This window comes from Silurus meridionalis, chromosome 13 (genome assembly GCF_014805685.1).
Source record: "Silurus meridionalis isolate SWU-2019-XX chromosome 13, ASM1480568v1, whole genome shotgun sequence".
NCBI classification, from domain to species: domain Eukaryota; kingdom Metazoa; phylum Chordata; class Actinopteri; order Siluriformes; family Siluridae; genus Silurus; species Silurus meridionalis.
The window spans coordinates 17,494,332-17,512,545 of NC_060896.1; the positions used below are offsets into that span (position 1 = coordinate 17,494,332).

Here is an 18,214-nt window from a genome sequence, read left to right on the forward strand (position 1 = left end):
GGATCCTGAAAAGGCTAAGATTAAGAAACTAGAGAAGTGCGGCTATGCAGTCAAACTCACCACTGACTCTGTAAACACCGGAGAAGAGTCATGGTTCATTCCACATCATATGGTACAACATAATGGGAAGAATAGAGTAGTGTTCAACTGTTCTTTCACGTAGGACAGACATAGGCCTGAATCTGAATAATTACCTCCTTGCTGGACCTACACTTAGCCCTTCCCTCTTAGGAGTGCTGTTGCGCTTTAGGGAACATTCCGTAGCAATAAATGGAGATATTAAAGGCATATTTCATCAGGTCCGCCTACTGCCTGAAGACAAATCACTCCTTCGCTTTGTATGGCGTGACCTTCAAACCAATAACCTTCCCAGTATTTATGAGTGGCAAGTACTACCCTTTGGCACAACTTGTAGCCCCTGTTGTGCCATCTATGCCTTGCAACGCAATGTTCTCGACAACACCCAACCTAACGATATTCTCAGATCCACAGTAGAAAGGAATTTTTACGTAGACAATTGTCTTAAAAGCTTAATGACCGCAGATGAACCCAAGCAAGTAGTGGATGGGTTATGTGGCCTTCTTGCTAGTGGTGGGTTTGAGATTAGACAGTGGGCCTGTAATATCCCAAGAGTCGTTAATCATCTCCCCAAAGAGGCCCGTTCGGATAGCATTGAGCTTTGGTTATCACATGACAAGACCGATCCCCATGAATCCACTCTTGGACTGAGATGGAATTATAACTTAGATATACTCGGTTACAAACACCGCCCAACACCCAAAACCACACCCACTATGCGGCACATTTATAGGATAGTAGCAAGACAGTATGACCCCTTGGGATTCATCCTTCCATTCACCACCCGCGCCAAAATTCAAATTCAGCAGTTGTGGAACAAACAGAGGGGTTGGGATGATCCCATGTTGCCCACAGATTTAGTGAAAGCCTGGTGTGAATGGGAGAATGAACTACCTATTCTTTCTCAGGTCACACTTCCCTGATGTTATGTTACGCAAGATATGGATAGGCCCGATACCACTAAACAAATTCATATCTTCTGTGACGCTTCAGAGCAAGCATACGGTGCCGTAGCATACTTAAGAACTGAAAATCAAGAAGGTAGAATACAGCTTGCTTTCCTGATTGGCAGATCCAAAATTCCTCCTAAACGTAAACAAACCATTCCTAGACTAGAGCTATGTGCAGCCCTTATTGGTGCCCAACTATCGAAGCTGCTCGAAAATGAACTCACTCTTAAGATCAGCCGAGTGATCTTATGGTCCGATTAAACTACAGTTCTATCATGGCTAAGATCTGAATCTTGCAGTTGTAAAGTCTTTGTAGGCACTAGAATAGCAGAAATCCAAGACCTAACTGAGTCACATGATTGGCGATATGTAGATACAGCCAGAAACCCAGCCGATGATCTAACAAAGGGGCGTAGCTTAGTAGAACTTGTTACACCAAACAGGTGGAGTTTAGGTCCACCCTTTTTACTTAAAGCAGAATCAGAGTGGCCAACCCTGCCACCTATTAAGACCCCTGAAGATAAAGTGGAAAGGAGAGCCAGTATATTCTGTGGTGTCACACAAACATCAAAGCCCTTAGACCCTAGTGAGTACCACTCTTGGAAAGACCTTGTTGAAGCCATAGTTCAACAACATCCAAGTGACTTAGATCAATCTAGTATACATACAGCTAAGGACTATGTGACAGCAGAACATCTCCTCTTCCGCAACATTCAACAAGATAGTTTTCCAGAAGAATACGAGCAACTAAGCTCTGGTAAGCCCGTATCCCCTACAAGTAGATTACTCACTTTAGCCCCAGAATTCGACAAAGCCAGTCAGCTTATACAGGTAGGAGGACGCCTACGTCGTGCTGAAGGCTTAGAACACCAAACAGTTCACCCTATTGTCCTAGACCCTCATCATCGAGCCACCAAATTACTCATTCAAGACTATGATAGTAAGCTATGTCACCCAGGACCAGAACGAGTATTTGCTGAAATGAGGAGAAGTGTCTGGATACTAAGAGATCATGAAGCAATTCGAAAATCTCAACATAACTGTACGGAGTGTCGTAAGTAGAAGGCTAAACCTGAGAACCCCAAAATGGCTGACCTTCCTCCAACACACTTGAGACTTCATAAACCACCCTTTTACAATACTGGTATGGATTGTTTTGGACCTTTCCAAACCAAAATAGCCAGGCGTTTAGAGAAAAGATGGGGAATAATCTTTAAGTGTCTTACAACTCGATGTGTACACATTGAGCTTCTCACAGCTATAGACACTGATTCCTTCCTCATGGCTCTGAGGAGATTTATATCACATAGAGGCACCCCCTTCAGAACTTATATCTGACCAAGGCACTAACTTCCCGGGGGGGAGAGAGAGTTAAAAGAGATGCCTTAAAGAAGTTCTTGCAGCCAAGAACTTCAACAGCATCTTGCCAAACAGAAGATCGAATTTCATGAGATGTGGCTTTCAACCCAGTACTTTTCTGGATTGCTTCTGGACTGATTTCATGTATTTATATATTTAAAAAAAAATAGTTGAATGCAGGAAATGTATATCTATGGCACTTTATAATCTATAACTTAATATCTTTTTGAGCAATATCAACTTTGAATAGTTGATAGTAAAGCTCAAAGATTCTTCTTTCCAAAGATTTCTAAATTGTGTATGTTGCACATTTTTTTGTCAGGAACTGTTAACATGCAAAGTCACACGGACATTTATATATATATTCAGTGTGTATATATATATATATATATATATATATATATATATATACAGGGAGTGCAGAATTATTAGGCAAATGAGTATTTTGACCACATCATCCTCGTTATGCATGTTGTCTTACTCCAAGCTGTATAGGCTGGAAAGCCTACTACCAATTAAGCATATTAGGTGATGTGCATCTCTGTAATGAGAAGGGGTGTGGTCTAATGACATCAACACCCTATATCAGGTGTGCATAATTATTAGGCAACTTCCTTTCCTTTGGCAAAATGGGTCAAAAGAAGGACTTGACAGGCTCAGAAAAGTAAAAAATAGTGAGATATATTGCAGAGGGATGCAGCAGTCTTAAAATAGCCAAGCTTCTGAAGCGTGATCATCGAACAATCAAGCGTTTCATTCAAAATAGTCGACAGGGTCGCAAGAAGCGTGGAAAACCAAGGCGCAAAATAACTGCCCGTGAACTGAGAAAAGTCAAGCGTGCAGCTGCCAAGATGCCACTTGCCACCAGTTTGGCCATATTTCAGAGCTGCAACATCACTGAGTGCCCAAAAGCACAAGGTGTGCAATACTCAGAGACATGGCCAAGGTAAGAAAGGCAGAAAGTCGACCACCACTGAACAAGACACACAAGCTGAAACGTCAAGACTGGGCCAAGAAATATCTCAAGACTGATTTTTCTAACGTTTTATGGACTGATGAAATGAGAGTGAGTCTTGATGGGCCAGATGGATGGGCCCGTGGCTGGATTGGTAAAGGGCAGAGAGCTCCAGTCCGACTCAGACGCCAGCAAGGTGGAGGTGGAGTACTGGTTTGGGCTGGTATCATCAAAGATGAGCTTGTGGGGCCTTTTCGGGTTGAGGATGGAGTCAAGCTGAACTCCCAGTCCTACTGCCAGTTTCTGGAAGACACCTTCTTCAAGCAGTGGTACAGGAAGAAGTCTGCATCCTTCAAGAAAAACATGATTTTCATGCAGGACAATGCTCCATCACACACGCCCAAGTACTCCACAGCGTGGCTGGCAAGAAAGGGTATAAAAGAAGAAAATCTAATGATATGGCCTCCTTGTTCACCTGATCTGAACCCCATTGAGAACCTGTGGTCCATCATCAAATGTGCGATTTACAAGGAGGGAAAACAATACACCTCTCTGAACAGTGTCTGGGAGGCTGTGGTTGCTGCTGCACGCAATGTTGATGGTGAACAGATCAAAACACTGACAGAATCCATGGATGGCAGGCTTTTGAGTGTCCTTGCAAAGAAAGGTAGCTATATTGGTCACTGATTTGTTTTTGTTTGGTTTTGAATGTCAGACATGTATATTTGTGAATGTTGAGATGTTATATTGGTTTCACTGGTAAAAATAAATAATTGAAATGGGTATGAATTTGTTTTTTGTTAAGTTGCCTAATAATTATGCACAGTAATAGTCACCTGCACACACAGATATCCCCTAAAATAGCTAAAACTAAAACTACTTCCAAAAATATTCAGCTTTGATATTAATGAGTTTTTGTGTTCATTGAGAACATGGTTGTTGTTCAAATTAATCCTCAAATAAAATTAATCCTCAAAAATACAACTTGCCTAATAATTCTGCACTCCTGTATATATATATATATATATATATATATATATATATATATATATATATATATATATATATATATATATATATATGGAGGGGTCTGAAATTGTCATTGTAGGTGCATGTCCACTGTGAGAGACATAATCTAAAAAAAATATATATACAATATATGATTTTTAAACTATTTATTTGTATGATACAGCTGCAAATAAGTATTTGAACACCTGTCTATCAGCTAGAATTCTGACACTCAAAGACCTGTTAGTCTGCCTTTAAAATGTCCACCTCCACTACATTTATTATCCTAAATTAGATGCACCTGTTTGAGGTCGTTAGCTGCATAAAGACACCTGTCCACCCCATACAATCAGTAAAAATCCAACTACTAACATGGCCAAGTCCAAAGAGCTGTCCAAAGACACTAGAGACAAAATTGTACACCTCCACAAGGCTGGAAAGGGCTACGGGGAAATTGCCAAGCAGCTTGTGAAAAAAGGTCCACTGTTGGAGCAATCATTAGAAAATGGAAGCAGCTAAACATGACTGTCAATCTCCCTCGGACTGGGGCTCCATGCAAGATCTCACCTCGTGGGGTCTCAATGATCCTAAGGAAGGTGAGAAATCAGCCCAGTACTTCATTACTTCCCACCTCTGCAATGGGAACGGTCAAGTCAATTGGCTTTTATTGTCATTTCTACCATACACAGTGGCACACAGTACACAGTGAAAATGAGACAACGTTCCTCCAGAACCTTGGCACTACACTAAACAACATAGAGCTACAACAAACAACAGAGGGTATTAGTCAGTGGGAATGGGGTGAGGTTGGCAGAGGATTGTGTTAGCGAATTCTGGGCGATGTTGTTCCCGGTTACAGTGCATTCTTAAGAAGCTTCCCAGCTCTTGGTTCACCTGCTCGACTTGGCTTGTGGCTGGCACCTCGAGGTCAAGCTGATTTGAATTCCCAGCAGGTCACCAAATGCTTTCTATACCAGAGATGTAAACTGAGCTCCCCAATTAATTGCAACTGTAAAAGTTGGTCAGGATCTTAGGAGTCATGCAAAACTTCCTCAGCCTCTTAAGAAAGTACAGCTGCTGCTGAGCCCTCTTAACTAGCTCTGTAGTGTTAAGTGTCCAAGTGTAATAATGCTGACAGGCTAGGGCCTGCCAGTCAAAAAGTTTAAAAGTCAGTCAGAGTGTAGGGTGCAGGCTAAGTGTAGACAGTTTGTGGGTGAGTTTGTTGGGGATGACCATGTTAAAAGCAGAACTATGGTCCACAAAAAGCATCCTGATTTAAGGGTCCATGTGTGTGTATGTGAGCCTCCTATCTGTGCCATCGCTGGAGGTCTCCGAACATTCATAAAAGATGTTAAGAACATCCAGCAGGCTGTCTATGATGCTGATGGTGGTCCTATATTCTGTAATGTGCTGCAGGCCTTGCCACATCTTTCCAGAGTCAGCAGTGGAATAAAAGCCTTCCAGCTTCTCTCTGTACTGACTCTTTTGCTGCTGTTATTGTTTTCTTCCCTCTTCATACTTTTACTTTACTTTGTACTCTGTCGCATTGCCTGATTCAAATGCAAGAAAGCGAGCACAAAGCATGTGGCATATGTGACTGTTTATCCAGGGTTTCTGGTGGGGGAACTTCCTAACTTGTATTGTGGTCACAATGTTATCAATACAGGCGCTAACGTACCCAGTCACATACTCAGTATAGTCCTCCAGAGTGGCTGCATCTTTAAACACAAAAACGCAAAACAGTCCTGCAGGGTGCTCTCAGTCTCTGAAATCCGTGTGGTAATAGGATTTGTTTGTTTCAGTCTTTGCCTGTAGACGGGATACAGGAACAGAGAAATGTGGTCCGAATGTCCAAAGGGGGGGCAGGGTGCAGCCCTGTATGCACCACGTATATTGCTGAAAACATGATCTAATGTGTTTTTATCATGGGTGGTTACACTGGTTAAAGTCATCTGCGGTGATAAAACAGTGGAGTTTGCTTAGCCCTTACATGGAATTACCATGAGGGGGAATGTTAACAGCAGCTAAGAACACGGCCATAAATTCCTTTGGTAGGTAGTATCAATGGGATTTTAGCAGTAAAAACTCCACATCTGGCGAACAGTGCTTATTAACAGTCTTGATGTCTTTGCACCACGAGTTGTTTATAAGCACACACGCACCTTCCCTTTTAGCTTTACTGGACTGGAGTCCGGTCTCCTAGGTGTATCAAATGAGTCTCTAACTGAAAGGCGCATTCTGGCACTTTGTTTGAAAGCTAGGTCTCTGTTAAAAAAATTATTTCCCGTTGTGTGGTAATTCTACCTCTTAGCTCGCTCAGTTTGTTTTCCAGAGAGCGCACGTTGGGCAGTAAGAGGCTAGGTAACAGTGGTCGGCTACAAAAGCTTTTAGCCCAGCATGGAGCCCTTCCCTCTTTCCACGCTTGCAATGCATTCTCTGAAGCGTTCTTGTACGGTCAGCGTTTCTGAGGGTGATGGCGGCTACTGGTGCGCATAGTAAGTTGTAGCTCAGGTGGTATAAAACCAGTGAATTTAAAATAACCGTGTGAGTTAGCAATGTCCAATAATTCCTGTCTGCTTTTAGCAGTGCATGGCAATTGTGCACTTCGGGGGAAAAAAACTAAACAAAGATAAAGTCATAAAAAGAAGAAGAGACGGGCATTCAAAAGATCAGCGAGCAAACACGTCCACCTCGGGGGGCATCATGTTTAACACAGCCCATTCTAACACAATGATCAATGATACAAATGATCTAGCATGTTCTTTTCCACATCACCACAGCTCTAAAATCAAAAGTCAGAAAGCTATGTTCATTATCAATGTTCTCTGCTTTTCTTGTAGATGAATTCTACATATTTGAAGAGTTCTATCAGTATCCTTGTGCTAGCTGGTGGGATCTCTTGGAAGTGGAAAAACTCGTTCTCCCTCACAACACTAAACATGCATACAAGGCCAATCCATAATGTAAACAGCCACAGTCCTAGTAACCCTATAGTATGAGAAGAGCCAGAGTGGGCATGTCCACAATGCCAAATCAGCATAAACCTCTTTAAACTTACAGCATAAAATATTAAGCATATCTAAAATAAATAGAAATAAACTCTTTATTTTAAAAGGTAAGAATTTATGAACTAGGCTTATAAAATTGTAAACATACAATAAATTAGTAAACATATATACAAGTGCATAAATACAAGTGCTTTTAATCACATTTTGACACATATGCAAACAAGTCAATCATTACTATTAAGGTCTCCTGATTTAAGGCAATAGAATATCCACTGGAACTTTTTCACTGCAAATATATTTTAACAGCCACTGCTAAGTAAAATGTACTATATTAATACATGCCATAGCTACCCATCTACAGCTATAACCTGCTGTCAGAAGTATTCTGTAATTTTAGTCGATTTACTTGCGTTTTACTTTAATGTAATCCTTTTCTTTATTCTGACATTTTTTCTCTGTAAAATTTTTTTTTGCTCTGTAAAAATAGTTTGAAGTTATAATGTTACCATAAATTTGTTGCATTACCAAACACAGGAAGCAACCTGGAATTTTCCAGTTTTTCCCAATTAGCATTGGAATGACGCATTTCAAGTCAAGTCAAGTCAAGTCAAGAAGCTTTTATTGTCATTTCAACCATATATAGCTGATGCAGTATACAGTGAAATGAAACAACGTTTCTCCTGAACCCAGGTGCTACATAAAAAGACATAAAACAACAGTCACAGAACAGAATAACACAGGGCCAGGAACTAAGATCCTCGCCACATAAAGTGCATGTGTGCAACTGGTGCAAACAGTGCAAGAGACAACACAAGACAGTGCAAGACAACACAGGACAGTGCAGGACAATACACAATACACAAAATATAAAAATAAAAGCAGCAGTAGCTCCGCCAGTAAAACCTGTCGTGACAGGATAAGGTGCACAGTAGCAGAAATGTAAACAAATATAAACAGAATTTTGCAATTCTATAATAGTGTAAAAAATATGGTAGCAGCAATCAAGATAAAGTGATCAGTGACCAAGGGATTAACAGAATATTGTGCAAATAGAGCAAGTCCCGGAGATCAGCAACAAACGGCATGTAAACATTATGCTATAATGAGAGGTGTGAATGGTGCTGAAACCTGGGTGTGTGAAGTGTGTGTTGAGTCCGGTTGTACAGATCAGTCACTCAGTTGTGTGTAAGTGTGTGTGTGTGTGTGTGTGTGTGTGTGTGTGTGTGTGTGTGTGTGAGAGAGAGAGAGTTCAGTCCAGATGTTTGTTCAGGAGCCTGACGGCTTATGGAAAAACTGTTGCACAGTCTTGATGTGACGGCCCGAATGCTTCGGAACCGTTTTCCTGATGGTAGGAGGGTGAAGTATGTGTGTGACGGGTGTGTGTGGTCATCCACAATGCTGTTTGCTTTGCGGATGCAGTGTGTGGTGTAAATGTCCATGATAGAGGGGAGAGAGACTCCGATGATCTTCTCAGCTGTTCTCACTATCCTCTGTAGGGTCTTGCGATCCGAGACGGTGCAATTCCCAAACCAGGCAGTGATGCAGCTGCTCACGATGCTCTCGATGGTCCCTCTATAGAACATGGTCAGGATGGGGGGAGGGAGATGGGCTTTCCTCAGCCTTCTCAGGAAGTAGAGACGCTGCTGGGCTTTCTTGGTGATGGAGCTGGTGTTAAGTGACCAGGTGAGGTTATCCGCCAGATGAACACCAAGGAATTTGGTGCTCTTGACGATCTCCACTGAAGATCCATCGATGATCAGTGGAGAATGGTCACTCCGTGCTCTTCTGAAGTCAACAACCATCTCTTTGGTTTTGTCCACGTTCAGAGACAGGTTGTTGGCTCCACACCAGGCTGTTAGCCATTGCACCTCCTCTCTGTATGCTGACTCGTCGTTCTTGCTGATTAGACCCACCACGGTTGTGTCATCAGCAAACTTGTTGATATGATTCGAGCTGTGCATTGGTGCACAGTCGTGAGTCAGCAGATTGAACAGCAGTGGACTGAGCACACAGCCCTGAGGGGCCCCAGTGCTCAGTGTGGTGGTGCTGGAGATGCTGTTCCCGATCCGGACTGACTGAGGTCTCTCGGTCAGGAAGTCCAGGATCCAGTTGCAGAGAGGTGTTCAGGCCCAGTAGGCTCAGCTTCTCGATCAGGTGCTGGGGAATGATTGTGTTGAATGCTGAACTGAAGTCTATGAACAGCATCCTTACATAAGAGTCCTTGTTATCCAGATGGGTGAGGGCCAGATGGAGGGTTGTGGAGATGGCATCGTCCGTGGAGCGGTTTGGACGACACGCAAACTGCATGGGGTCCAGTGCGGGTGGGAGCTGGGTCTTTATGTGCCTCATGACAAGCCTCTCGAAGCACTTCATCATGATGGGTGTGAGTGCAACGGGACGATAGTCATTGAGGCAGGACACAGAAGACTTCTTCGGCACAGGAATGATGGTCGTCGTCTTGAGGCACGAAGGAACAGTGGCGCTGCTCAGGAGATGTTGAAGATGTCAGTGAAGACATCTGCTAGTTGTTCTGCACATTCCCTGAGCACTCTGCCAGGAATGTTGTCAGGTCCAGCAGACTTCCGTGGGTTAACTCTGCATAGAGTTTTCCTCACTTCAGCTGTGGTTAGACAGAGCACCTGGTCACTAAGAGGAGGGATTGTCTTCCTCACCACCACGTTGTTCTGCACCTCGAACCGGGCGTAGAAGTCGTTCAGCGCTTCTGGAAGGGAGGCGTCACGGTCACAAGCAGGTGATGTGGTCTTGTAATTCGTGATCGCCTGGATGCCCTGCCACATGTGCCGGGTGTCTCCGCTGTCCTGGAAGTGGCCATGGATTCTCTTGGCGTGTGCGCGCTTGCCTCTCTGATAGCACGGGACTGTTTGGCCCTTGCTGTTTTTAAGGCCGTCTTGTCCCCTGCTCTGAAGGCAGAGTCTCTTGTTTTTAGCAGCGCACGAACCTTGGCGGTCATCCATGGCTTCTGGTTGGAGCGTATAGTGATGGTCTTGGAGGTAGTCACGTCATCAATGCACTTGCCGATGTAACTGGTCACTGTTGACGTGTACTCCTCCAAGTTGATGAAATCGCCATTGCTTGCAGCTTCCCTGAACATGTCCCAGTCAGTGCATTCAAAACAGTCCTGGAGAGCAGACATGGATCCTGCTGGCCAGGTTCTCACTTGTTTTTGAGCTGGTCTTGAACGCCTGCTGAGTGGTCTGTATGCTGGGATCAACATAACAGATATGTGGTCTGAGTACCCGAGGTGGGGGCGGGGCTTCGCCCGGTATACGCCCCGGATGTTTGTGTAAACAACATCCAGCGTGTTTTCTCCTCTGGTTGCAAAGTCCACATTCTGATAGAATTTGGGAAGCACAGTCCTGAGATTTGCATGATTAAAATCTCCGGCGACTATAAACAATCCGTCAGGGTGTGTGTTTTGAAGTCCGTTAATGGTCCCGTAGAGCACGCTGAGCGCTTCCTTAGCATTAGCGCTAGGTGGTATGTACACTCCGAGCACAATAGCGGTGGTGAATTCCCGGGGTAAATAAAAAGGTCTACATCTCACAACAATAAACTCCAGCAGCGATGAGCAGTAGGTAGAAACAAGCACAGAGTTCTTACACCATTCCGTGTTGATGTAAACACACAGACCGCCACCGCGAGTCTTACCGCACAGAGCTGCATTTCTGTCGGCACAAAACGCGGCTAGCCCGTCCAGCTGGATGGCGGCGTCCGGAACTCTGTCGCTCAGCCACGTCTCAGTAAACACAAAAACGCAGCAGTGTCTGTACTCACGCCGAGTAGCTTGTTGGAGTGTGATGTAGTCTAATTTATTGTCCAGGGAGCAGACATTTGCCAGCAGTAGTGATGGTAGAGCGGGCCGGCTAGGGTTAGCTTTTAGCCTAGCATTAGCACCCGCCGCTTTCCGCTTTCTGCTTCCTTGCGCAACGCTTCGATTCCCCTCCTCCGTCCGTCCTCCGCAGGCGATGCCGAGGTCTGGAGGCCTGGTTCTCGGAGCACGCCGAGGTCGCATAGCTTCTGCCGCAGGTCATCATTTATGGTGTTGTTTGGGTTGTTTCTGAGTTCTTTCAATGTTTTGCGGTTGTACACAGGGACACTGGTTGCTCCGATGTCCATGTGTTGTGTAGGGCGGGCTACAGAATAACGTTAGCACCATTTTGGGTCCGGAGCGGCCGCTGCGAGCTACTGCCGCGCCGCCATCTTGGAACCACAGCATGAATATTTCCTAGTTAAACCTTCCATATAACAATAGTAACTGAATTAACAATTCCTATCACAGTACACAGATTGAAAGCCTAGAGAAAACAACTGAAATCCATGACCGTTGTAGATGTAGCTGAGGCCTAAAACAAATAAATTGATGTGCATAGGAATATAGATGTTGTACCAGGTGCATCATCTCCATGCAACAGAGTTAACATCCCGTCTGCTATAGAAATATGAACAATTTAGGATGAAATTAAACTGGCCTTATATAGAGATAAGGAGATAAATCTCTGTGTGCAAGGGAAAAAGGCAAAAATGCATTGTTGGATGTCCATGATCTTCAGGCCCACAGCTGGCACGGCATTAAAAAGAGTAATATTTTTATTTACATACATTCACATTTTACACAACTTGTGTTAGGTGTTTTTATCATTAATGTGTATAGAATCTTCCATCCATTAAAAGATCTGGGATGGCATACATAGTTCAAGTCTTACTTCTAAAGAATTACACCATTGCACTTTTTTCAGGAACATCTTTGGTAACCATTCCTAAACCATGATATGATTTAGTTTGCTAGATCCTTCCAAGCTTGTTCTCAACCCAGAAACTTGGGAACTCCCACCAATGGCCTTTTAGAATCCTTTTCAATAGTTTACAGACCTTAGTCACATATCACATAAAATCTGTTATTCAATAAACCAGTGCAGGAGAACAGAAATTAATATTCCGTGGCATAAACTGTGCCAGATGCAATTTCTTTTGGTGTCAAAAAGTGTTTTATACATTTGAAAAATGTATGCAAAATGCTCTCAAGTGTGCATAAGAGCACACAAATAAGTACATTGTTTAATAGCAGATATTTTACTTTGGGAAGATGTACTGGAAATGGAGCATTTTCTATTTTGTCTATTTTTTCTATCACAGCCTGTAAAGACAGATAAAATGTAGATATTTTAATACTTACGCTCATCATCTGTGCTTTCAAGGTCTTCAATCAATGTGCAATCAATAAGAGAAATCACTCCATTCTGTTGGCCACAGATACAGAGACGAATCAGCTGCTACCCTGGGAAATTCAGGCAAAGAGATCTTCTTGGTAATGACTGATTAGTGATTATTTGAAATATTATATGGCCAAAGTTTGTGGACATACTGTATGTGATTTGTAAACATTCTATTGCATATATACTTTGCACGTTACTATTATATATCTTCTCAGAAAGCTTTTTAAATTCTGTGGAGTATTGCTGTGGAGATTTGCCAATTCAGCCACAAAGAATTAGTGAGGAGAGGCAATGGTTTTGGGCAATTAGTGTAATGAGTGTGTAATGAGGTTTAAGTATGGAATTTTTGCAGGCCACTTGAGTTCTTCCACTCAAACTCCAAAAAAACATATCTTCATGAACATCCCTTTCTGCAAGGTACACTGTAATTCTGGGACATATGTGAACTAGCGTGCAATTCCAGTGGAATGGCCATTTTAATGCTAGAGCCAAGAAAGATATCTTATGCAATTGGTGTCCTTCATACTTCGTTCCAACAATTTGAGGGAGGCCTACATATAAGTGTGAGGGTCAGATGTGCACAAACTTTGTACTATATAGTGTATCAAATATCAATTCAGATTATGCAGTCATTACCAAAAAAAAATTACTTTGCCTGAATTTCCAAAAAAGCAGCTGAAAAAAAAGTTACTGAGTGTCATAAAAGTTAATATTACAGTAATTTTCCTTAGTACAAATATAGTAAATTAACTATTGTGGGTACAAAAAAAGGCTATTTAGCGATCAGTTCTATTTCTATTACACTTGGCAAAGTCAAAATATTATTCATAATCTGCTTTAAGCCTTTTTAAGACTGTAAAGAGGTGGAAATTGGATATAAACTGATATATCTGATTTATAAAAGTTTTAACATTTTTGGGGAAAAAAAAAATATTGTAAAGTTTCACATTTGCCAGGATAAATATTATATGTGCCCATTTTACAGATGCACATCTCTTATGCTTTTCTATAGCTACACTTATGGCCAAAACTATGTGGACACCTGAGCAACACAATCATATGTGCCAATTCAAAAACCATAAACAGTGACTTACCCTCCCCTCCACATCACCCCTGCCACACCACATTCGTGTTACAACAGCTTCCACTTTTCTAGGAAGGCTTTCCACTAGATTTTAATATGGGAATCTCATCATCAGCTGAGTTGAGGTCAGAGCTTAGGCCACAGATATTTTTCTATATTATATTTTCAAAGAAATCTATCATGGCCCTTTCATTGTATGAAGTGGTACTGTACTGCTGAAATAGGTTTGGGCACTATAGTTCCAGTGAAAGCTAATTTTAATGCTGTTGATTTGTAATTTATTCATAACAATGTATGCTTAAAAACCTATGGCAACAGTTTGGGGAAGCCCTTGGTGTGATAGTCAGATGTCCACATACTTTTGGCCATACAGTATATAAGTATTTGTTTTAATTGTTATTATTTGTTATAAAACTGTTTTTATACTCCAGTTACAAACAAATATAGTTTTAAGATTTGTGCATGTTTACACTACACAAAATAGCTTAGCTAGAAAATGTAGCAAATTAAACTAATAATGTTTTTTATTTATATATATATATACTTATATATATATACTTAATATATATAATAAACTTAATAAGTCTAAAAATTAGCCTCACAATTTTAGAATTTGCCATGCAATGTAAACACAAATACATACTTTTTATTTTCTATATATATTCTATATTTACTACTTACAGTTAAAATGCTGTTTTGAAGAAGTTCTAAAATACTAGGTTGTTTTAATTCATGCAAACCTAAATCTTACCTTGGTGAGGTGCAGCTTCCCACCAGAGCCCCTGGTACAGATGATGAGGTGCTTTGAGAAAAGAAAGCACTGTCTCTCACCCTCTTTCTTCAGAGACAAGGAGCCCAAACGACCACGGGTAATCTTCCCTTTCTCACTCATGGGCACCTGGATAAGTGATCCTTGGAATTAAACAATACAAGAAAGAGCAAATAGAAATATTTATTATGATTCTTTTACTTGGTATCAGAAAAAATATTACAATAAAACACAACCCCTTCCTATTGCTGTTTTAAAATTTCAACATAGAATGGTAGGATTAAAACAATTAGGTAAATTAATGTCTTTAGGAATATAAAAAAAACAAGTACAGAAAAGGGACAAAGAGACTTGTAACAATGTGGGCAACAAAACAAGATAAGAAGAGTATCTTTTCTAAACCTTGCTTTTATCTGTAATCTGAAGTCCCTACTTTGTTTATGTATGTATACTTGGGGTAGGAGTAGATTTACCTTGTCTAACAAAAGTCTGGCTAGTATCCAGGAGAATTTCACAGCCCTCGACGATCATGCGCTCAATGGCCAGGTTTTTCCTGATGTTCTCTGTTTCACTTACTTCATCGTGCATGATTCTTAAAATAAGTATACATTCAGCACATTGACATGATGATATAACAATATGGAATTCAAATTAAGATGTTCACATTACAACAGTCCTATATGCATTTAACAGTTGTGGGGCACATCTTAAAGCCTGTTGATAAAATTAACAATCTACATTTCTACAATTCACAAACATGCATTGTTAATTACAAAGTTAACCTACAATTTACAAAACAGTTTAGGGCATTCTGATAATAGGATATAGTATTCAGTGGTAAATACCTACCGCAAGAAGCACTACTGTCGCACAAATTGCAGAAAATGTAAATGCTGGCTAACATACGGTGGACCAGTCAGAATTCCCATGCTGACCAGTTTCCAATAGCAAAACTGACAACAATGGTCATGTAAGCATCAGAACTAATGCATGAACCAAAGTGAAAAATGTGGCATCATTTAATGAACACATTTTTCTTTTACATTATATGGACAGGCTGGTGTATGTGCATGAGAAAGTGATGGCACCAGAATGCACTAATGAAGAAGGCAAGTCGCAAAGGGACAGTGTGATAATCTTTTGGTAAAACATTGGTCTTGGCTTTCATGTTGCCAAACAAGTACACTCTATTATGTCAATGGAATTCCATAATAGCAGCAGCCTCTAAGGCTAAGGATAAGGCACCATGCTTCACTGCAAAAATGTTCATGATAGTTTGAGAAACTTGACAAAGCATTACTGTGTTGACCTCCAAATTCTCCTGATCTCAATTTGATTGAGCCTATGTGTGATGTGCTTTATATAGCATATAAAGGGTGTATTTGCAGAGACTGTACACTGGCTTTTGTCACTGAAACCCAGCCTTTATGAATTTTGTGCTGAAGCCTGTTCTTGTGCTGCCCTGACAAAGCCCTTTTTCACTTAGGCCAGCTTTTCTAGCATCTAGTAGGATTTTTTGATGTCAGTAGGATTTCTCTGTATGCCAATGATACATACCATAAAGGGGCTTGATAGATCACTTTATTCATATACCAGCTGAAAATACACCATGAGGGAAATTGGTCTTCCACGATATTTTCTCTTCTTCTTCACTATACTTTATCTTGTGCTACCTGAGGCATTCTTTTAACTTTTATCTCAAGGGGCCATCCTTCTTATTTACACATAAACCCCCTTGTTTCATTATGGATAGTGACACTGATTCTCGCTAATCTCAACCTCCCTCTTCATTGCTCATAGACAAATGTCTGTTGTGTAAAATGACTTTAATATGGTATAAGTTCCGAGTTGTCTGACTTCAGTAATACATTTCTTATATCCAATATTAGTTTGAGCTCACAAATCCTGAGAGCAGCTCAGTACTTTTCCTCAATTGTTTCTGCACCAAGCAGAATTTGCCCATTTATTTGCCCATCAAAAAAAGATAACAAATTAGTAATAAAAATGTAAGTCCAAGGGAACTGAAAAGATAATTAGAAAAATATGCATAGATACTGATCCAAAAATCAGTGACAACAGTAAGAAGGATAACCATTACATTTCTCATGAATAGCTAAAGTAAACAGGAATGTATCAGTCACATTCCCAAATCTGGACTTTAAAGTAGAAATAATACTAGTATGTCTAATAAAGCCAAAATATTTTGCAAATACTTATAAACGATAAGAAAGGTTAAAACACGAAACAATTTTCCTGTATCTATTTGGAAATCCGAATCCGATGCTACTAATCCTTACTAGATATCGAGTATTTAAAGATGAAGTGTACATTTCTAGTGCTAAAATTGAATACAAGTATATCGGCAAAAACTAAACCCATTTACTAGCCATATTACATGAAAATACAAATACAGGTGCATTCAAAAATCCCTCCTTAGTTGCCACGTATATATATATATATATATATATATATATATATATATATATATATATATATATATATATATATATATATATATATATAATTTTTTTTCCCCCAAAATTACTTTAAAAACATTAACTGCACTGTAGAATCATTTGAAAGATGAAACATTATAAAATCTAGAATGTTTATGGATAGATCTTTAACTGAAAATTAAAAGTCTTTCAGTTTTTATCATTTGCTGTTTAAATGACTTTCTGTTCCTTCCTTTGGGTCCAACTTTCTCTTTTAGCAAATTATATTATAGTGTCTTTACACTATAAGCTTATAATTGTACATCTGCCACTTAAAACAATAGTGCAATTGTGAATGTGAATTATATTGAACTGAATTGTGGGGAATGGTTGACAGCAGTGTGTAAATATCATGTTTAGTTGCCAGTGAGTGGTAAGCATGCTTTGTACCTGGAAAGCTCCTCCAACTTGGACTTAGCATATTCCAAACTATTCCTTTCCACATGCTCATGAGGTGTGTGTGCCAACAGCTCATGGAGGGTTAAAATGTAGCGTGGTATCTGTGTGGAAAAAGCAACATAAAGTGGATTGGAGTAGATCTACTAGAAAAGACAGTAACTACCTATAACCCTGAAGCAATTTTTTTTTTTTAATTCCGAAACAACCACCAGAAATGAAAAGTGTTTCCAAAACATCACAGCACTTTAGGTTTCCACATAGATTTAATGTTTAACTGTCATGTATATACGTTTTATATATATATATATATATATATATATATATATATATATATACACTCACCGGCCACTTTATCAGGTACTCCTGTCCAACTGCTTGTTAACGCAAATTTCTAATCAGCCAATCACATGGCAGCAACTCAATGCATTTAGGTATGTGGACATGGTCAAGACGATCTGCTGCAGTTCAAACCGAGCGTCAGAATGGGGAAGAAAGGTGATTTTAGTGACTTTGAACGTGGCATGATTGTTGGTGCCAGACGGGCTGGTCTGAGTAGTTCAGAAACTGCTGATCTACTGGGATTTTCACGCACAACCATCTCTAGGGTTTACAGAGAATGGTCAGAAAAAGAGAAAATATCCAGTAAGCGGCAGTTGCGCAAATGCCTTGTTGATGCCAGAGGTCAGAGGATAAATAAATTATATATATATATATATATATATATATATATATATATATATATATATATATATTTTTATTTTTTTTATATATATATTTCAAAAGAATTGCCAGTTTTGTTAAATGTAAACTCTCCTAATTTGCAATAATATTAAGGGCAGATTTGAGCATTTTATTATATTCGCAGCTTAATGAGT

The 18,214-nt window shown here is 40.4% G+C and overlaps 1 protein-coding gene across 2 annotated transcripts in view; it reads right to left on the reverse strand.

The window, feature by feature from the left end:
- Window positions 1-18,214, reverse strand: part of rasgrf1 (Ras protein specific guanine nucleotide releasing factor 1) — a 242,396-nt gene that overhangs the window by 108,516 nt on the left and 115,666 nt on the right. For both annotated transcript variants that reach the window (XM_046864006.1, XM_046864007.1), the window contains 4 exons: window positions 17,331-17,440; window positions 14,919-15,037; window positions 14,428-14,588; window positions 12,553-12,616 (listed from right to left, as the gene is read on the reverse strand). In XM_046864006.1, the coding sequence (XP_046719962.1) occupies window positions 12,553-12,616; window positions 14,428-14,588; window positions 14,919-15,037; window positions 17,331-17,440 (454 nt within the window). The remainder of the gene's footprint in view (window positions 1-12,552; window positions 12,617-14,427; window positions 14,589-14,918; window positions 15,038-17,330; window positions 17,441-18,214) is intronic.